Source organism: Ruditapes philippinarum, unplaced genomic scaffold, assembly GCF_026571515.1.
Source record: "Ruditapes philippinarum isolate M1 unplaced genomic scaffold, ASM2657151v2 ctg10274_1_1_1_1, whole genome shotgun sequence".
NCBI classification, from domain to species: Eukaryota; Metazoa; Mollusca; class Bivalvia; order Venerida; family Veneridae; genus Ruditapes; species Ruditapes philippinarum.
Window position 1 is genome coordinate 21,806 of NW_026860800.1, and position 23,153 is coordinate 44,958.

General features: G+C 32.0%; 2 protein-coding genes across 2 annotated transcripts; one reads left to right on the forward strand and one right to left on the reverse strand.

Annotated features, from left to right (window-relative positions):
- Positions 1–9,295: 9,295 nt before the first annotated feature.
- Positions 9,296–11,056, forward strand: LOC132713427 (beta-1,3-galactosyltransferase 5-like). The gene is made up of 2 exons (XM_060696023.1): positions 9,296–9,457; positions 10,159–11,056. The coding sequence occupies exon 2, from the start codon at positions 10,244–10,246 to the stop codon at positions 11,054–11,056; it is 813 nt and encodes a 270-aa protein (XP_060552006.1). The 5' UTR covers positions 9,296–9,457; positions 10,159–10,243.
- A 5,730-nt stretch (positions 11,057–16,786) lies between these two features.
- On the reverse strand, positions 16,787–23,150 carry LOC132713423 (high mobility group protein B1-like). Its single transcript, XM_060696019.1, has 5 exons — positions 23,000–23,150; positions 20,903–21,087; positions 20,182–20,336; positions 19,415–19,583; positions 16,787–17,910 (listed from the first exon to the last, which is right to left on the reverse strand). The coding sequence occupies exons 2-5, from the start codon at positions 21,050–21,052 to the stop codon at positions 17,767–17,769; spliced, it is 618 nt and encodes a 205-aa protein (XP_060552002.1). The 5' UTR covers positions 21,053–21,087; positions 23,000–23,150; the 3' UTR covers positions 16,787–17,766.
- Positions 23,151–23,153: the final 3 nt, after the last annotated feature.

Genomic DNA, 23,153 nt, shown 5'->3' on the forward strand with positions numbered 1-23,153 from the left:
AGTAGGACTTCTAAGTATCACAGAGATCTGTAACTTTAAATGAATGTTGCTTACATGATAAAGAAGTGATGTGCCAATTTATAGCAAATAATATGAGGTAATTCTCTCTAAATTTTGAAATTTCATTTTTCTATCTCTCTCTGATTATGCTAGCAGACAGCATACATATTTCAACAGTGGCCATTTTTCTGCTTGTCTGCCTTTTATACTTGTTCCGAGGCCTTTAAAAATTCAAATTTCCCTGTGCATTTGATTGACAGTTGTACAGAGGTTATGACCTTTCTCTCAGCCAACTACATCTCTCTAGGTATAAACGTTCTCACAGTAGAGTTTGACAGATGGCGGGGAAATAAATACTAGGGCAATAAATACTACCAGAGAAATACTAACTTGAATTTTTATTTATTGATTGTGTTATATTCCATCCCTACAATCATGAATTTATTAACTTGAAATTACATTGGTATTGGTCAGTTCTAACACAAAATTGAAATAGTCTATCTAGTGTAATAGGTAAAGTATGTAATCTAAAGAAAAAGTAATATAAATGCATTATTATTTAGTATATAATTCGACTCTGTTCATGTACACAGTCTAAATTACAATTGAAACACATCTAAGGTATAATACCTTGAATTTTGACAATGCCATAATTTGATTAAAATTAATATATTGCCATCTTCCTCACCCTAGATACAGAAGGACTCCCCCAACTAATTAATTACCTAAGATATATACCAAACATTTTTTCTATATACAAGGCATTTCTAAACAATTAGTATTTACTGTTTGTATATACTGACTATCACCGATTTCATAAATTATACTCTTCATTGTAAAAATATGTATTTGCAATATACATCCTGACAGCACTGCTATTACCTTTTCATCAAATTGCAAAATCATTACCCCCCAATAAATACACAACCTCTTTATCTCTCCTGAATGCTGAACTCTCCTATACTATTGCAGACCACATGTTTATATTTACAAGCATGCTGACCTCAGGTCATGATAATAAAACCCCGCCTCTTGTACCTAATATGCTTAATGGCCATCCGTACGGATATCAGAGTTCACATTCCCCGGCCTTTAAGAAAATCGTGAAATGTAAACAGACAAAAGGAGAATTCTACTTATTTAGATCAATACTGCAGTATAGATCTAATAAATCGTTTCTTCTAAATTCAATGACAAAATTATATACAAATGGAAAGAATTGCCTAACAAGAACTCGTGCTTTGAAACCAGCGATGGGATTCTAATAACACTTTTGCATGCGATAACGTCACCAAGTCATCTAGTTAGTAACGAGTACTGAGTAGTTATACTTTACGTTTTGGACTACCATACTCATGCTAGTGAGTATACTACATATGGCATATCGTAGAATCTACAACGGTATCACTATGAATTCATTTAAAAGGTTGAATAAAAACATTACCAAAATGCTTTCATTGCTGTTTGAGACTATCACGGGATATTCATTTTATAGATCCAGAAATTTACAATAAAACCACTCACCTGAATAAAGCAAAACTTGGTTCAAGGTCAGTTTACTTTTTAGAAAATGACGTCATCATTGAAGTCACCAATCGCTTATCTTCGGCCATTGCCGTCATACTTCGGTAAGAATGGAACCTTACAGAGTGTCAAAATATATAGAAAGCGTTTTGTGCTTAATGTAAGTAACTAAGTCACGATAGATGATCTGTAGATCTATTCGTTTAGTTTTTATTTCAATATAAATCTCATGTTAAGTGGCCTTTAGAAGGTGTTCTTGTATTTATTGTTAACTTATCATGTAAGGTGATCAAAAGTCGGTCACGTCGTGGCTCAATCGAAACTTTTCGACCATTTCCGTCAGTCTTCGGATAGTAAATGGATGATAATGGCCGAGATGTTCCGATTGATTGATTTAATCTAATTTTAGAAACATAATGGAATTTCCAGAATAATCTCCAGGAAGTTGGGACCAGGTAAAGGATCCGTTTTTTAAGGTTGAAATTTATTTATATGCATTCAATATAATGATTTTATTTAATATAGATGTATATAAAGTATCAGTTGACACTGTATTATTGTTTCAGAAATATTAGATCTAGGTCTAGTTTCTACTTTAATAATCACATTTCAGGATTTTTTTTTATGTCTAATGATTCTGCAAAATGTATACAATATGGGCTGTATTTATAAATGGAACCCTTCCTTTTAGTTTTCGTATCAGTTATCTTTAAATAGTCACCATCCTTCAGTAAGCTGTGGTTAAAGCTTAGTTTAAGGTTAGGTTTTATCTTACTAAGGTGTGCTTAAAATTACTGGCTGATAATATATTTTATGAATTATTTATAAATAAAATATCTTTAGAAAATCTCTATACAATGTACTTTATGCCTTATTATAACGTAATCAGACACATATCGTATCTCCCATTCCTTATTTGGCTTATTTGTAGTACTTATATTTATAGATCTAGTAAAAGTCTGTAAAATTAAAGACATTGTTTGTCTGATCATTGTTACTTTACCGTACGGTCATTTTTCTCCACCGCTTCTGCGACGAATTCTCCTCCACCGCTGCGATGGACCCACCGCTTCTGCGGAAGCTATGGCCAGTCTGCGTAAGTTTCAATGTGTAAAACAAAATTGTAATTATCATATCTGATCTGACATTTATATGTATATAGATCTATAAACACTGACTTCTGTTGCTTTAAACCTTCGTAGGTCATTGTAATGAAACAGTGCATATAACTGATATAAAAAACATATAATCACAAGAAAAGTTGTACCACTATGTTTTTTACAATATAAACTTTGCGATACTTATCAAATTGATATATATAGCAACGTGTGATTATGTACACCAAAGAGTAAAATTAATATTGAAACTATCAACTCGTATTCATTAGATATCATTTTATTAACCCTGCGGTTCCTTCGGATGTCTAAATCAATCTAAGGCTGGTACAAAGCCCGAAGATTTATCAGAGGATATGGAACTGTTTAAAGATATGATATAATTAAAATACTTTTCTAGTATTTTTATTGAAACATAGGACATTCTTACCTATTAAATATAATTGGATAACAAAATATTCAAACTTTGCATTAATTGCCTATTACATGTCAAGTTAATTTGGTTCTTTTTTATAATTTAAAAAAATTCGGGTTTAAATGGCACTATGTACCCATACGGTAATGAATTGCACACGCACTATTCCTCAGAAAAGAATTTAAATATTTCATTCTTTAGATGCATATCACCTGAGGAAAATAGCGCTAGATGTGGTATTTTAGTCATTCAAGTAGGAAAATTCAAACAAAGTAGTATTTTGACTTCCGTACAAATACTAAATCACTGTAACAGTACTTATTGCCAAAAATGCAACAGAAGCAAGATATTGTTCAGGTAATTGCCTATGCAATGAGTAACATTTTTGACATTGTAACAGGACAATAAAAACAAATAAAATGAAAGAATGGGCCTATAATAAAATATTATGTAGAGTTAAAAACGTAACATATATTCTCTGTGTGTGCTCAAAAGATTTTTGTTTTGCATTAAGAATTTTAAAAGACCTTCATACACATTATATATCAAATATTACAATAATAACACTTACCGTGCAAGAAGCTGACGAGTGGAATCATTTGAGCCGCGTCATGACAAAACCAACATAAAGCATGGCTTCAGACCAGTCTGCGCAGTCTGATCAGGATCCATGCTGTTCGCTTACCAACCCTTTTACAAGTAGAGAAACTGATAGCGAACAGCATGAATCCTGATCAGACTGCGCGGATGCGCAGGCTGGGATTCATGCTGGTCGCAAACGCACTATGTTGGTTTTGTCGTGACGCGGCTCATTTATACCTGACTCTAAATAATTTTATTTAGTCAGTTCAGGAAATATTTCAGTTGACCAGAATTTGTTATAAACAAAGTACGTTGGAATTGGATCTCAAAAACAAAATTTTTTATTGGTCTGAAGTGCGTTTGTGAGTCTGTTCTGTTAAGATTCAGTTCATGTATAGTATATAGACAGTTTGAATAAAGTACTGTATGTACTGACCATTTTAACAATTTTATTGCTTTTGATGGCCATTCTCAAAGCTTGTCTATGTCAATAATCACATGAAATACACGACAGCTCCTATATCTTGTGACGTAATTAACTATAAAGTTGTTGACTTCAATTTTAGTAGGAGCTTATTGGGCGATTGCGAAAACTCTGTTCACTGGACACTATCTGGTGAAGATATCTGTTCTAAATGTTATCTGTACAAAGTGCTGATAGTTTCAAGTATAGTTGATCTAGGTTGGGCCATTCACTTTAAGAGTTACAATCGCAAAAATGTGAAAATTAAAGAAAAAGAATCGAGTTGTTAAGTCAATGATAAATATCAAGGAATTCAATTTTTCGAGAATATATTTTTAAGTTTATAACGGATTTTAAATGAAGAAATCAAGGTTTGTTTGTTTGTTTTACTTTTTATAGAGGATAAAATATTGTACTTCAGATTTAGAAATATATTCATTTTCACAAGTTGTAGTTTGTTGCATTTATATTCACATGGATATCACACGCCGAATATGACACGCGCATAAAATGAATTTTATGATAATAATATGATACAACTCAAAAAGTGGACACATAATTGAATATTATTATTGAAATTTCTAGCTTGGTTTTTCTTTGTTGAATTTTAAATGAACAATAATTAGCAACATGGATAGAAATTTAATTAATGTTAGTCTAAGTTTTTATGGCTGTAATAATGATCAACATGATCCTCCTCCTCATCATCAGTATCATCATCATTCCTATCATCATTAGCACCAGGACAACCCCCACCACCACCATCATCATCATCATCATCATCATAACGACGAACATAGTGATATCATAATAATTCTCAAACTTGCAAAAATCGATGAGATACTATTATACTAGTATATTGTGAACAACAATTTGCAAATGTTTGTTTCTGCATTTTCTTTGATCGTGTAAATAATTGTCATGAAGCTTACTGTACTAGGCATGATGACAAAAAAATTACTGTTGAGTATAATAACAATGATCTTGATGATAGGCGTATTGATAGAGATGTTGCAGCTGATTGTGATGATGATAGTCGTTATGGCCGTGATGACAGTAATGATTGTCGTGATGATATCAAATAAGGATAATGATAATGGCAGTATAGTGGCCATGATAATGACGATGATGACACATCTGATGACTGTCATATTAGATATGATAATCGTGATGATGACGGCGGCGATGATGATGATGATTATTATTATGCTGCCGCTGCTGCTCATGGTGACGATGGTTGTCTTGTTAACTGAAATACGTTGATTGCTATGATGATATTATGCTGATTATGGCCGGTGGTGGTGGTGATGATGATGATGATGATGATGATGATGATGATGATTGTTAGTGTGGTTATGCTCCTGGTGTCATTTACAATCGAATAATTGTTTATTGTGGTGATGATGAGTAAAAGAACGTACTTTGAGTGCGAATATGATGATGTTTCTAATTATGTTATAATTTGTGGTACCATTATTTTATATCACAACATGTGTGACATATACGTTTATGTTTGTGTCAGATTGAGCAGATGAATGTATCTCATACATAAGACATAAGGCATGTGTCATTTCTAGATCACATACTAGTATATCACACACTGCACGTGCTACATGTTATATGGCTCAACATGTTCATTTGACTTGTTCGTAACAAATATTCTTGGGTTCCCTCGTGCATTGTATTATGTTAAAGTGAATTGGACTATACTAGTGTAATAGATGACCAAATTTACTCTACATAAGTACTATATATACCTCAATTTATTTCTGATATCTTAATTTCCATCTTGGTAATACTAATACCACTGTATATACGATCACTTTTGAATCACTATACGATCATTTTCATTGTTAAAAACTAGGCAATTATTTTTCTCTCCTAAACACATAAGTATTTGGATATATTTTGCACTTTTGCCAACGTAAATTCTTCTCATTGCCATTAGCAATTGTTTTGTTAATGTGCACGTTTATGGCGTCAATTTATGACGTCAAACTTGAACGAACACATAGACGTGAATGTTTGACGTCATAAAAGACGAACAGAAGCGCTCTGTCACAATTGCGGTAAGCCGTTGTTATTTTTTCTAGGAAGTTTTTCCGACCTTGTATATTTTATATTTACTGCAGTATGTAAACTAAGATATTGTGATGTCTTAAATATTTAATACAATTGATAAAAGTAACATTAAATTTTGCTTTTATTTCATTTCCTTTGGTATACAGTACAGTGCAGTACAGTAAAGTTACACAAATGATCCAGAATCTCTACCCCCGTTTACAATAGTAATTAAGTCTTTAATATATCATTTAGTGTTACATAGAACAACAAACCACGAACGAATTATACATGGATTTCGTTGGCGAATGTGAGATGCATGATCCGATATAAATATATTAAAATAGATAATAAATTGCTTACTTGCGTCAAACGTACAGTACTGTTTAGCAGACATTCATGAATGACCGGGTCTGGCAGATAGACATTCATGAATGACAGAGTCTGGCAGATAGATATTCATGAATGACCGGGTCTGGCAGATAAACATTCATGAATGACCGGGTCTGGCAGATAGACATTCATGAATGACCGGATCTGGCAGATAGGTCTACATTCATGAATGACCGGGGCTGGCAGATAGACATTCATGAATTACCGGGTCTGGCAGATTGACATTCATAAATGTCCAGGTCTGGTGCAATAAGAATACATATGAGCCGCGTCATGACAAAACCAACATAATGGGTTTGCGACCAGCATGGATCCAGTCCAGCCTGCGCATCCGCGCAGTCTGATCAGGATCCATGCTGTTCGCTATCAGTTTCATTACTTGTTATATGGTTTGTAAGCGAACAGCATATTATCAGCCTGCGCGATCGAGGTTTGGGATATTGGTAAAAACCCATTAGTTTTTTGATACCGGGGTATATTTTAAAAGGATTATTTATTACAAACGAAAAATTTTCAGAAAATTTAAATTCCCCCGGACAAGCAAGAATTTTTTATCAATGCACTTTGTCTATTTTTTTTAATTTTTGAAATTGAAGGAATATGAAAATTAATTAAAAAATTTTCAATGTTAATTTATTTTGATTAATTATAAAATTTTAAAATTTAACCCCTTAGATTTAAAAAAATTGTAGTTTGAAAGAATTTTTATTTTTGGAAGTTCTGTCTATCTTTTTTGTTAAAAATATGAGTAAAAACCACAATCAAATATAACTTAACTTGATCCTTTTATTTCTTTTGGTTATTTTTCAACAAAAAGATAATAAGAAAATAAAATAAGAAAAATTTAAAATGAAACCCCGGGTTTTACATGAAACGGGAATGAATATTAAAATAAGGTTTTAAAATTTTTCAAATTTGAAATTTTTTAAAAAATAATTATTGAGCACTAATAGCAGTAAGTATAAATTTAAAACGCGGAAATTATTAAACCTGAATAATAAATTTTTAACTTTCTTCCAAACAATTTCAGCCGTGCAATTAAAAGAGGGGGCTAGGCCCAAAAAAAAATTTGCTTTGGACATTCGAATTTTTTTGGATGTTTTAAATTTTTTGCGCTTGGTATAAAAAACCATTACCCTGTGATTATACGTTCCCCAATTGTAATTGCGGCTCAAAAATTATTAAAAAACAAAAAGTTGTCATTTGTAACCTTTAAATTTTATAAATTAATCAATCCCTACGTTCTGAGCGATTAAATGTTATTTTTTTAAAATGACAAGAATTAAAAGATTATTTTGATATCACGTAATATATATTATAGCCAAGGAAAAAAATAGTAATATTAACTTACAACGTACTTTAAAACAGGATTAAAATAGAATCCTCTTCTAAGCTTATTTGAAAATGAGAACAATAAAGATTTTATAGTCACTCCTTTCGACTAGAGTATTAAAGCTCGATTTGACATGTACTTTTAAAATGATCAGACAAATCTCGGTCATGCATGTACATATACAATCTGACTTAAGTTCAGATCAACCTATTTCTTACTTGTAGCGTTATTTAGAAGCTGATTTTAATCAAACTTGTAGACTTATACAGTGTATCCAAGTAAAGAGTAAATTTTGAAGGTCTATTCTTTTATATAAACTAAAAGTAACTAGGAAATCACATGTTTTTCTGTGCACATATCTTTTGATAACTCGCTATTATTTGATGTTTATTTTGCTATTGTAAAAAAGATAATTCAAGAACCATTTTTCGGCCGAAGTTCGTCTGATTTCACCTTGACTTCCGCTAAAATTAACAGTAAAGAACTTTCGACTAATTTACAGTTGCAAAATTCTCCATGGAATAAGTGTACAGTATCTACTAAATCTTTGTTTTATTATAAATTCCTATTCAAATCAAATTCCATTTTGATTAAAATCAAATAATGTAAGTAATTTTGTTTAAATCGAAGATGACAATTAATGGGGTAAAATTGAACTGAAATACATGTATAACTATTTAGGACGAATAAAATGTTCTGTTTGCGGTTAGCAAGGTTAGTAGTAGCTTATGCTATGCAAGTTTACAAGTTTGACTTCGATTGAGTATCTTTTTAAAGATACTTTTTGTTTCTTTTCCAGTCGAGAGAAAATTATACTTGTTTGTAAATACGTGTTACGAATTTATAATACTCTTTCAATCTTACACTCATCTGTCCACTGTGGGAAGGGAGGTATGTGGAACCGCAAAAGGGCAATATGGACATCGACCAAACATTTACAACATTAAAAACGTTTAGCTTCTAACATTCGGAATTCTTCTGCACAAAACAAGACCCGAAGCAGCACTGATCTCCACCCTTTTAAGGAAAGTGCACTACCGATAAAATGCAGATGACTGAGTTTATTGAAATTGAAATGTTATATGAAATTAAAGCTTATTGGGTTTTATCTTAATAATAAATTTGGAGTTATCTTTCACAGCTATAGTGCTATCTTTTGTAAAACCCATCAGTTATCAAATAAATTACGTAAAATCTAGGTCTTTCTGCTGATATTGCGTAAACTTGCAGAGAGCACAGTTTTATCCTTTTCAAGTGCTGTGCGCCTTTATTAAAACTATAATTCAAATTTATTATTTTTCAAAGTACCCAATAAACTTTGAATCTATGGAGATGTTTAAGCAGTACTTTAAGGTATATATGTCATAGAGATAAATAGGTTATGTCATGAATTCGTCGAGATAAGAGGACTTTATTGTAAATGTGGGTTTTTGTAGAACTAAATGACATTTTGGAAAGAAAATTGTATTTAGACAAAATATTTCGTGCTAGCTGGATATTAGGATTACACAGTTTTGAGTGTATATCGGAGAATAAGTGTTTATTTGGATACGCATTGTTTCCATAACTTTGTAATTACTTTTTATTTACTTCAAAGTTCATATAAAATGATAAGGGATGAAATGGTCACTCATTAAAGGAAGCGATGACGTGACCAAATGCAATGTCGCTTTCCGTATGTTATAAATTGAGTTTGGGAACCACGTGACCTAAACAATTATTTATTATTTTTTATTCAATAGCTAATTCAAGTCAGAGTAAGTGTGGTTTGTTTGTTTGTTGCTTTCTTTTAGTAATAAATGTTAACAAATTTATATTCGAACAAAAACAGATAATGCTGTAATAACTGAAACAAAAGAGGACAAAATATGTGTGTGATACATTGAAGTATTTGAATCTTAACATGTAGGTAAGGAAACATTTCCTACCTTTAATGGCTTTTCATTACCGCGAGCAGTATCTAAGTATCTTAGAAGTGAAGAACTTGTTGTTTGTTTGGTTGGTTGGTTTTTTTTTTGTTTTTGTTTTTGTAAATCATACAATTGAAAACATCTCATGAATGCATGTATGCATCATATTTGAGCAAATGATTTTTATCTTTATAACATGTTATTATCATGCTGAGCATATTCACCCCATCAGTGAATCAAACAAAAACAAGTGCTTCATACCATTGTACATATCATTACATATCTTTGTCACTGATTTATTTAAAATGCACAAGAACTTTAATACCGAGGTTTAAAATAACAGTATAATCACTACATTTCAGATATTTTGGTTCGACAGCACTGTAACCCTTACCAAGAAGACAATTGAGCTTTGGTGAATGATAAAGAAATTTGTGGTAAAGAAGAATGATTCCGAGGCATCCATTAATATTCAAAATAAGTACAATTTGTGCGACCATCCTTCTCATTGGTTTATTATTCTATAGGAGAGACTCTAGTGTTATAATTAGACGAAATGTTATTGTTACCATCGAGCCGACTAACTTTGACGAACTCGAATATGAAGAGTCAAATACTTCGGATGATCAAACAACGACGACAACGACAGATTTGCCTTCCACGACGAGAAATCAGGTTTATATAAACGGGGGCGGAATAGAATTTAGTATTAACCAAGAAGCGTGTTCAAAAGATCGCTATCTCATGATCTATGTTCACTCTGGTCCAGAGAATACAGAACGCAGACGCGTGATCAGGAAGACGTGGGCATCGCCGGAAAACTTAAAAAGACACAAAGCGAAATTAGTGTTTGTAATGGGAGAAGTCGATGATGATAATGTTCAAACAACGCTTGAAACTGAAAGTGAACTTTATAAAGATATTATACAAGGGAACTTTACGGATACTTACCGAAATTTGACGTATAAGGCAATAACTGGGCTCAAATGGGTTACTGAATATTGTCCCGGTGCAACTTATGTTTTAAAAACTGATGATGACATTATTGTTGATATTCATAGAGTAGTTCGTTTAATGAGGTCTTACATTGAACATAAGTGGGGTACGAGCAAAATTCTTGCTGGTTATATCTGGAAACATATGAATGTTGATAGAAATAAGACCAGTAAGTGGTATACATCAGATAAAAGATTTCCCCGGGAAAAAAATTCTTTTTTTAAAAATACTGTTCGGTTTTCGGCATATCTCATAAAGAAATGAGTTGCCCAAAAATTTTTTATCTAAGTCCACAAAAATCCCTTTTTTTGGGGTAATGATTTTTACGCAGGGGGATGTTACTAACGCGACAAATGTGACGCCAACGTCACTAAATGATAGGTACATTGTCGAGAATACTGCTGATATCTTAGGAGCTTTGAAAAACGATACAAAAACAAGATATGTATTCATCCATTCGCCAGACACGGAAATGTCACTACAAGTTTGGAAGAAATATCTCGATAGATGGTGAAAGTTTACAAACGTTTTACCATAACTTTGTAAAGATTTGTTCGATGTATCATTGTCCGATTATTATAAAGATATTCTATTTTGGGAATTTGATGATGAGAGTAAAAAACGTTACACCACTGTTTGTACAAAACATACTCTTTGTTAACGCTTGAAGTCATTGAAACTGAAGGATTCATTCATGGTTCCATTCTGCCAATGTTAAAAAATGTATCATATATCATCTTTGTCATGCACGAAATGTTTCAAACCAAGTATTAATAAAGCAATCACGTACAGAATTTTATTCAAGTTCATTTGCCTTGATATGAAAAAAACGATGCATAAATTCTAGAAGCAAGCTAGCTATTGCGTCTACAGTATTTATTGTATTGTGTCTAATTTCTATAAAACTTAAAGATCCTGTAACTTTTATATCATAAACATGATGCTCAAATGAAGATTTATCAATATTGTTTATATAAGTTTCAAAAAGCATTATTTGTAAAGATATTACCGAATTTACATTTCCATATTAATAATGGGAGGTAATTAGAAAATTATTTTTTTTTATAAAAGAATGCACATATTTTCATGATTACATAAACTATTACACTAACGATGAAACTGCCGAAGCTGTGCACGATCTGGTCATGTGCGACAGAAGTCGAGATCTGAGAAGCATTGCTAGGGAAGTGGGTATAAGCTTTGGTTCAGTTCAGGCAATTCTAACTGATGTCTATGGCATGTAAAAGGTTTCCGCTAGATGTGTCCCCAGACAGTTGACTGATAAGGCTAGACATTTCAAGATATCTTTTGTCTCGCTACGAGGATGAACCTGATTTTATCTGCTGGATCGTAACTCGGGATGAAACATGGGTCCTTCACTTCGATCCAGAATCCAAAAAAACAGAGCATGCAGTGGACGCACCCTGGCTCACCCTTTCTAACGACAATGCGCCAGCTCACACATTCAAAGTTGCGATGGCTGCTGGAACTGACTGCGCTTTGAAATTCTTTCCCATCCCCCCCCCCCCCCCGCAACCATATATCCGGACTTGCCCCCCTCTGAATTCTACCTGTTTCCAAAACTGAAAACAAGGCTTCATGGAAGACGTTTTGGAAGCAATGAAGGTGTCATGGAGGCGGTCAATGAGTTTTTTGACGACCAAAATAGAGGGTTCTTTCTTGAAGTGTTAAACAAGAGCACAGATGGGCTAAGTTCATTGATGTTGAGGGCGATTATATTGAAAATTAAGATCATTATTTGGGTTCTTTGACTACCGGAAGTACATCGGGCCAAGAACTTTTTGATCAAATCGTAAAATTTCACTTAAGTGTGGTTACAACCTTAATTACAACATATATATACAGGATCTTTAAAAAAAACTGTATTGAGGTTAAAAATAATTCGTCTATCTTAAATTCGTGTAAATTCGGCATCGTTGATGTAAATGACCAACCGGAATGTCCTCGTCTATTATTCATTATCCGAAGACTGACGGAAATGACCGAATGACCAGATGCAACCAATCAAAGCACTCCATGCCACGTACGAAACGTCTATGCGCGAGAAAGACTATTTAAAGGAACTCCACTCAGGTCCAAAAGCCTATAAAAACTTTATTTTTTTATTTTTTTACATAGATCAACTTGAACGCCTAAAAAGAAAGATGTGCAAAACATAATTGAGAAATATACTCAAAATAAAATGAAAATCGTATATTAGAGTTACTTTACCTTAATTTGATTGAAAAGCGTTATGTACAACGTATATCAGTATAATACTTAATATATATGCTGTGTTGAAAAACAACAACATATTTTAATGTCTATACAAAATACTAACTCATTATAACTGTACTACAAATGGCAACAGATTAAACGTTATTGGTGAATGAGTAACTTTAAGGAAACTAGGACAACAAAATTAAAAAACTTTCCAGAGATGAAAATAAAAGCATTTTTTGGGCATAATGGGCCTTTGACTGCTGTCATTTTTTCAGGTTTGTGAAGAAACAACATCAGGTATGATTTATGGTGTGTCCGTCACAATTTAGTCAGAAAGAGATGATGTTCTAAGCCACTGATAAGTGCTTATCTAATTTCATCATGACTATCTTATGTATTAAATTTATTTTAGTTTTGAGATGTGGGGCTTATCATTTCATTATTTTTGCACATTTAATTAGTACATTTTACCTATGCAATTGTTTGTGAAGAACTTTATCATATTTGCGCTTTAGATGGTCGCTATTATCTTCCGGACTACGGGTACATTATACATATTTCATCATTTGCGGGGCTGGATTGAAATTCAAACAAATCCCGAACCTAACAACAAAAAAAAACTCAACATCTCCAAACACCTACACCACACAAGAAAAAAAAACGAATATCTGTCGATGGGTTTTTAATTGTGCACCGACTTACACAATTGTAACAATGAACATTATTTTACATGTGACCACCATAACTCCTGTCGAAAAAGTTTTTTTAACTCTGCCATATGAACATTTTCCTGGGTCTAATCTTAGGTTTTGTAGACTTTTAAGCAACCTTTAAAAGGTGTGAACAATCTCATGATGTTCGTACAGACATCGAATGCCAAAATTTAATTTTTCAAACACATTTTGTTGCACATGTGTTATTTGAAGCCAATGATAAAAGTAACTTTAAAACAGCCATAAAACATTAGAAGCTTTACATGTATTCTTAACTGCTGAATAACATACATTGCACATTATGTGATATTTTCATACATTGTATAATGTATATTAATGTAAATTGCAACTAAACTAGTTTAGTATGATCAGCAAATTGAACTTTTATCATTATTCATTGACTTTGGTACTAAATTAGATCTTTTTTCTTCTTTTTTTTCTTGTTAATTGGCGCTGAAAATCGACACTATGTCATTCAATCATTTTCAAGCATATTTGCAGCAAATTTAAGCACTTTTTAAGCACTTTTCAGTGCAGTAATCATATTCAACAACGTTTAAGCACTTTTTTTATTTTTAAGCACTTATTAAGAAAAGGGCTCATATTTAAGCACTTTTTAAAACTGTGCGAACCCTGTCATCTCCTAAGCTGTTATGATTCGCAATAGACCTCTGACATAACAAGGTGACCTATTGGAACTACTTTCAGACACGGTTGAAATTGTAAAATATTAATTTATTGACTTTATTGCCTTACATATAGGCATTTCAATCATGATCAAAATAGAAATAATGCGGGAACGAACAGTATAGATCAAATTGCACGGATGTTTTGGCCGGCCTCCTGGCTATATAATGGCGGGTTACCACTGTCAGTTCTAGCAGCTTATGGGCTTAAAACTCCAAAACACTTCTGGAATATAACCCACGTGAAATAATTGATTTGGTCTCTTAATAACCATAAAACAATGAACAACAAACAATGAACTTGGTTTGGCCTATCGTTTGTATAAATAAGACCAGAAGAGTTGTTTCCCTCTTGAAAATTAAGAAATTAAAAAAGTTTTGCAAGAGTTCTCTCCCTTGTATGTGAGCCTTATATAAAAAACTAAATATCCATCTCCTGGTGGAAACACTAGACACGATTTTTTTTTCGTAAACACAACGTGCATGAAGTCAACTTAATTGTTACTTTCATCGCGTCACATATGCACATGTATAATTATTTCCACGGTATGTGTTCCTTCTAGAAAATTTGTGTCATAATCAGTTGAAATGATTTAAAATAAACAGTACAAAACTTTGATAATGTCTGACAGAGCCAGACCAGTTTATAATCTAAGAATCAATTTTGATATAATCAAATGATTAACGCGATTTCATGTAGAAAACAGTTGTTACAAACGTTATAACAGATCACAAAAAGTTGGACAACAAGAACCACCAATTAAACTGTCCAACCATTTTAATGATTGAAAGAGTTTTGCGCAGATTCATTGCAACGTACCATCTCCGTTCCCAAATGAAAGCAGAAAATGTAAATTCAAGACATGTGAAACAGGTTAATTAACATTACAATATAAGCTAGTACATATCAAATAGATAAAAATGACGATTACTAATAACATGGACGAATTTATATGGTATTAACGGACATTTATTTATGGCTTCATAGAGGAAGTAATCCAGTTTGGGTGCGATCTAAATGGTCCAAGGATTGTCCCCCTTTACAGTATCGAGAGAAAAAAAACAACGCTAAATCATAAACTAAACCAGTGCCTTCCATCTCATTTTTACACCTGTCGTAAAAACTGCCTTTACTAAGCCCCCTACATTGTTCAACACTTACATTTTGTCTCTCTTAAAACCGTGCTGTTCGTGCCTCAACTGCCAGTCATTGGTGTGACATAAATAAGCAGTCTGGCGACTTACGTACCAAATCTACTCTACAGTAGCCTTCTAGATACTCAGCAAGCTCCTTCCAGAGTCACTATACAAGATTTGTTACACCATTCATCATAATAGTACTATTGTTTGTAGCCAAATAAACAAGTTGAAGTTCATGGAGTTGAGGCGTAGAACCACTTAATGAGCTTAAACCGTATTGTGCGATACAGTTAAAACCCATTGAGGAAATATGATGTCTGAAATTTACTGTATGACATACAGGTGAACTGCGAAAGCTGTGAATGTATCTAGACTGAATGAAAGGAGATACATTGATCAATTGAGGAACTGAGTTATTGGACCATAGCAGTGAGTACTTGTACTAGAATGTTAGAAAGCTGTGTAAAATCATACAAGAGTATGAATCAATGACCAACTCAATTGCCAAGTCCAAGCAATGTACACCTGGCAACCTTGAATAAAGATTCATACCTTGACAAACATTAACTTAATTTCAAAGAGAATACAGTTTGTTAATCATGCCAGGTTGGATAGAAGTAGGTAAGGGATGCCTTACCTATTTAAATATAATGAAATTTGTTTTTCAACTTAGTCATTTACACCAGACTGATGCAACAAATGTCTCAGAAATGGCTACTTTCTGTGTCTCAAAGCAATATACCAAGGAATGTCAAGTTATTTATGAATGACACTGTATATACAAGGCAAAGTAAGACGTCTTGTAAATGGATTTCAGGCATTACTCGAAGACCAAAGGACTTCAAGGAGAAATGTGAAACAACTGCTTGTGGTTCAACAAGGTACAATTTAATATGCCTTTCTATATATACCAGCTGTCAAATCTTACTAAACGCAGTATGTATCTTGCTTTTAACTGTAAATCAAGACTTTTCTTTTAGATATACATGTAATCATTTGAAGATAACATCTGATTTATACTCTTTCTCTGGTTCTTATTTATGCCAACAAGCGCATTTTTGATCATAATTTGGCTGTCAAACCACCCAACAAGTTTTCCTGGATAACTAACCAGTTATTGCCAATTTCAGCAACACTTTTAGATTACTAATTTGATGCTTACACTATTGAGCTAAGTAGGTGAACATACTCTTATATAATGCAGAGTTTCAATATAAATACCAAAAACAGAATCTGCTGTAAAACTACTTTTATTTCACAGAATATTACTGACATTGTTTCTCTACATACACAGATATGTACAAACATTCGCTTTGAGCACTTTCATACAATTAAAACAACATTAACATTTTACTGAGTATCTTATTTTCATACACAAATATATTTTTCTTTTCCTTTTAAAATGTTAGCAGATCATATTAGACAAGTATCTGTAACTTTATACATTTATAAATCATGAATGAGTATGATAATAAGATGCTGATAAAAAACGCTAAAATATAAACAAATAACATTAAATGAGAAATGGGTATTTACAACATAGGAATGAATGAAAAACATGAAAACAAAAATATGAAATGTGCCTACAGTATATGTATTATGCTTGAACTTTACAATGATACTGTTCCAACAAGTAAATGCATATGAGAATCTGCTTGAATGCAGTATTTTTTAAGGTATAAATGATCAAAATATCTTGTATTTTCCAATAGTTAGATGTGCATGATGTGTTAGTATAATATTGTGACAGAAGATCAAACAAAACTGTAGTTGGATATCGAATGAAAAAGGCTGGGATGTACAAGTGTATATGGCTAATGTAAATAGATAAAGCAAGTGATAGTAACCAACAATCAGCATCCATTCTTCCACGTACATTAACAGATAATATGTGTACAACAAAGTACAAATTTATATGAACAATTCTTCTTACATTGTCTGCCATTTTTATAATGCTATGTGTACAACAAAAAATAAATATTTGCACTATATTCAGATTTTCAATTTTAAACAACATAAAACTTTTATAACAGACCAGTTAATATTTTCCATCTTTTAAATTCAAAATTACCTTTTCAATCTTTATTATATTTATCTTTTTCACATTTATATATTCGACATTTCTTAAATTACTAATTCACCAAGTGAAAAAATAAAATATGGGACTCATTTGTTCATGATTGATGTAGACTTATAGTGTGTTTTCGACAGTTTACTCATCATCGTCCTCATCTTCTTCCTCCTCCTCATCACTATCTTCTTCTTCTTCACTCTCTTGAACCTTCTGCTTCTTCTGTGGTGATCTACCTGCAGCTTTCTTTGGGCTTGCACCACCTGATCTGTAAACTTCCATCTCCTGAAATCAACAATTTGCCTACACTGCAATCAATGGTTTCATTTTTGCATTCACATCATTATGGAGTGCAATCAATGGTTTTTATTTTTACATTCACATCATTCATTATATGGAATAAATTTCTCTCCTTATCAACTACTATACATATTTAATTTTATTTATCATACTTTTTCGTAATTTTTTTAATTCATAATCAATGAAACCTGTTACATCCTTTTAAAAGAAGCTGTTAGACAAAATCTGTCATTATAAAATTAAAAGTAACATCACATAAAAGCAGCATGATATTTTAGAAAATATAAGTCACAGCACATAAAAGTAGTATGTTTCAATCTAAATCAATTTAAAATATTTTTTTTATGATCGATTGTTTTTAAGTTGTACGTAGATTTTTCAGTGGTAAATAAAGACATAATATCAATTGGCATGATCTCAATAAACAGCCGTGAGCGACAACTGGTTCAAGGTCAGGAACAGCAACCCAGTGGTCAGAGGCTGAGAATTAACTCCTGCACTTCTGAAGGACGTTTTCCGGAGTTTTAATATAGACATATAGGCAAAATTAAAACTGTTCAATAGAATTTCTTTAAAATTGGCATGTTATTAGAATATGATAACAGAAACATTTTAAACGAAAAAAAATTTGGGGTCACAATTCTTATTTTCGAGTTATCTGCCCTTGAATTGAACTTTTTGGTTAAATTCAAGAGCAGATAATTTACAATGAAGCAAAGCAATACATTTTTTTTCTTTCTTATTTTCATTAAACTTACATACGTCTTAAGTTAATATGCAAAATTTCAAGAAGTGCATTTTTTCTTGAAAATTGGCCTATTTTTTATGAATTTAAAGTACATTTACTTTCATTGAAAAAAATAAAAGAAACGATATAAGGAATTGCATGTAATTATGTAAATGTATTCAACAATAAAAGAAAAACATTATCCAGAAGTAAAAACAAGAATTCATTTACGTATGTATAAGTTATCTACCCTTTTAAATGACCTCAAATAAGTAGAAAATTCTGATTCAGGGGCAGATAACTCAAAAACGAGAACGGTAACCCCAATTTTTTTTCGCTTCAAATTTTTCTGTTACATTCTAACAACATGCCAAGTTTAAAGAAATTCTATAGAACAGTTTTAATTTTGCCAATATGTCTATAATTATGAAAACTCCCGAAATTGTCCTTAAAAGTACCCATTATGTTACAAACTGGACAAAACAATAATTATAAACTGATAAGAACTATGTAGTACAATCTCATTTATGCCAACTTTCCAAGAACTGTTTAAATATTCTAAAGACATGCCTTCAGATACAACATTTCTACACTTCTATAAAGTATCTAAAACATAAAAGAAAATAGATCTATGTAGTACAATCTCATTTATGCCAACTTTCCAAGAACTGTTTAAATATTCTAAAGACATGCCTTCAGATACAACATTTCTACACTTCTATAAAGTATCTAAAACATAAAAGAAAATAAAGTAGAGCTTACAGCTTCGTATCTTTTCTTGTCTTCTGCAGCTAACTTTTCAAATTTTGACCGGTCACTGACAGCCTCCCAACGTTTTCCTAGTTCCTTCGCAACATCTCCTACAGTATATCCAGGGTGGATTGCACGCACTTTTGGCCTCTCCTCATTACAGAACACAAAGAAGGCTGACCTGTAAAGAATTAGGTAATCTGAATCAGCAATATGGCAATAACAAACAGGGCTCTCACAAGCATTTTGAGATGATTTAGAGGACCATAGAGGGGAACTTTGCATGATTTTAAATATTTTTCTTCTTCTTAGACTGAAATTGACAAAACAAAACAAGTACAAAGAACTAGGAAATATTTCTTAATCATTAATAAAATCTGTTTTAAACATTAAGTTTTCTAATGAATTGATGATTATTTAAAGTCTTAAATAAGTTAAAATGACATGTTTCTTTACAGTATATGGGACATATAATATTGAATATACTCAACCATAGTCTATGCCTGCTGATTATGATTTTCATCGAAAATTCTGTTTAGAATTTGGTGGAAAAATACTTCTTTTACAGGGATGTGGGGCTTATTTTATGCCCAATATTTTGCCATACAAGAGCCCTTACACAAAATGTATACAAACCTTTTACATGACTTTATTTCTTTTTTAACTCGTCTGATTCATTTTTAACCGACAAGTTACTATGCAACTGTAAATGATTCCAACAATCTAGGTAAAATACAAAATCTACTCAATGACAGTATGAACTATAAATAAGCACTTACAGAGCCCTTTTGGGGGCATTTGGGTCCTTGGTCCTTTTCTTTCCTTTCACAGGTCCACCTGCTGGTGGAACATAAGTTGACATTTCTTTTTCATATCTGGCCTTGTCCTTCTCTGCCATCTCCTCAAAACGTTTCTTCTCTTTTGGTGTCATTTCCTGTAACATTAAAACAGGTGTGATACTATCTGAAGTCTGATTGGTGCAAAGTGATCATCCTTAGAAGACCAGACAAGGTGTACAATATAAATCATCACTGATCAATTTTGATAAATAATTGAAAGTAATTAAGGGCACAACTCTAACATTATTGCTTTCAGAATAACTGTGCATGGGCATGATAAATAAGTATTCAAAGTTTCATGTTGATACCAATCATAGTTTTAAAAGCATGCAACTTAATAAGTTAATAGTCAATTTTGACAAAAATTTCAAGTTATAAAGGGCCATAACTCCTAAAAATTTTGTTTTCAAAATAATGCCCCATATTAAACAACTGTGCATTGTAATGACAAACTAGTATTCCAAGTTTGATTTTGATTCATTATATAGTAATTAATTGGCAATTTGACAAAAAAAATTTTAAGTTAAAAGTTAGTATCTAATATTGTTCAGAAGGTATCAAAGAAAAACTATCAGGATGGGATGGGAGTGACTCATGACTACATATCCATTATGTGAAGTGGGGCTTTCATTATGTGAAATAATGTGAAATTCATTATAACCTTCCATTTAGAAGCACACTTTTTGGTAAATTCTGCAAAAACAACATTCTCTCCTGGATGTTTCTTCTTGTGCTCCTCACGACAACACTGTACAAAGTAAGCATAAGAGGACATACGTCCCTTTGGCTTGTCAGTTTTGGCTTTAGGCATGATTATTTGGAAGGTTGATGTGTAGAGCAGAAAGTCTGGAAAGATAGGAAATAACAAAGCTATTACAATATGTAGAAATTCATAACATCTGAACTTAATTTGAAGATCTTTCTTCAAAAATGAGAAAAAATTTACTATACAATTTCTAACTTATTCATTTGCTAATGAACAATTCTTCTAAAAGAAAAACCCTATATTTTTCTGTTACAACATGTAGTCTTTACAGCAGTATGCAGAGTTATTGCCCTTTACCGAACTGTTTATCTAAAAGTGGGTGTCTTGATTGTTTGTTTGTTATGGCCTATGTCTAACATAAACAAAGTATCTTTTAAAATATTAGTACAAAAAATGTTACACAAGATAAAATGATTATAATGCGATTGATAGTATACTGATCGAAAAAAATACATTTTGACTGCTCACTTAACTTATTTTTTGTAAATGAATATAGGATTACCATCATCAATGTCATAAAATAATTTGTATTAAATGATCAATTATAACCTTATCTCATAACATTTTGTGTAAAAGAAAACAAAATTAGATCTATTAATAAAGAAAATATGAATAAGATTTCTGTTAAATTTTTTAGATAAAACCCAGTACTTGAAGAATAAATATTTAGGTTCCAATTAGATATCAATAAGATTTATTCTTTAAAGTCTTATTTTTACTCTCTTGTAAATCAAACTTTAACATACTAGAACTTAGTATACAGTACAGTACTGTCAGTACACCTATAAAATTATATACAGTATTATAATAATACATGTACATGTATACTGCAATCTATATAAATTTGGATTTTGTACTCATACTTAACAAAATTATTTCAAGCCAAAACACAGATCTAAATAAATCATTAGCTTTGCTAGCAATAGACTTGAAAAAAACAACACATTAAATGATCTGTAAACATATTTCTTTGAAATTATTGTTAAATACAGTACAGACATAATATTAATCCTTAAATAACATGTATTTGTGTATAATAACATTTTATTTTTAAACAGCCCTTCATTTCTGGCCATTTTACCCATTTTGAAATTGATCAAAACAGTTCAGTTCTGTTGATCACCTAATTTGCATAATATTTCCTCATGTATAGAAGAACCGCCATTTTTACACACTGTCGATATCAAAAAGACAAAGAAAATTCCTTTTCAGTCGTTTAATTCAACAACAAAACAGTTTCAAATGCTATAAAACTAACCAGTGTCATGTCCGTTTCACATGCCACTATATAGTATACTGTTTATATAGCCTCCTATACAAAAGCAACAGGGAATAGGGAAAATCCGCCATGAAAATTCAGCAAGAAAGAACGACCTCAAAGTTCACTTCAAGATGTCTGATTTACGAGTCATGAATGAAAGTCCCATTAAAAATCATCTGTGCACGATCTTATTGCAAAATATATTCATGATTTTCATATTTGAGGTAGATTTTTTGAAGTTGTCGCAACCACTATATTATCAGTATGATACATAGGGTTTGTATAGAGACTATTGCTTCTACATTGAAACACATAGCCAGGCGTTTCACTATGGCGGTCTATGGGAGATCGACGACAAAGAAGACAACTTTTCAGTGCTCGCGATTTCGGTCTAAAAATGTGTGATTTACTTTTTTAAATACATAAATTATTTGAAAATGAATGTAAGTTTATCAATATGGTAAAAAATAACTTACACTCTGTTTTAATAACGAATAAATCACAGACGCTCACAACGCAATTTTTCATAAAATTTATAAGCATAAATGGCCGCCCGGCTATCAAAATCTATGCAGCTACCGGCTTGAGAAAAATTAATATTGCATTATGAAAAACATTATAATCAATAAAAGAAAGTCAACAAAGATGAAGAAAAATGATTTTTCTAATGCTCAACGATAACTTATGAACTAACATTTCTTTTTCAAACAAGAAAACAATAATTTTCTTACCTCGGTTAACAGCTAAACTTGATAAGCTTTGCAATGAAGGCCCACGCTACGTTACGAGCTGTATTGCAGAATATGGGGAAATAAGCCATTCTGATTGGTCAGAAGTGTAAATTTTACCGGTGCGCGATCCAATGAAGTTTGAGAATAATAAATG

Coding starts and splice junctions, on each gene's coding strand:
- LOC132713427 (XM_060696023.1), top strand. CDS start 10,244: ATGATTCCGAGGCATCCATTAATATTCAAAATAAGTACAATTTGTGCG.
- LOC132713423 (XM_060696019.1), bottom strand. CDS start 21,052: ATGCCTAAAGCCAAAACTGACAAGCCAAAGGGACGTATGTCCTCTTAT. Junction 20,337..20,902: donor AGTGTGCTTCTAAATGGAAG/GTTATAATGAAT, acceptor TTAATGTTACAG/GAAATGACACCAAAAGAGAA. Junction 19,584..20,181: donor AATGCCCCCAAAAGGGCTCT/GTAAGTGCTTAT, acceptor AATTCTTTACAG/GTCAGCCTTCTTTGTGTTCT.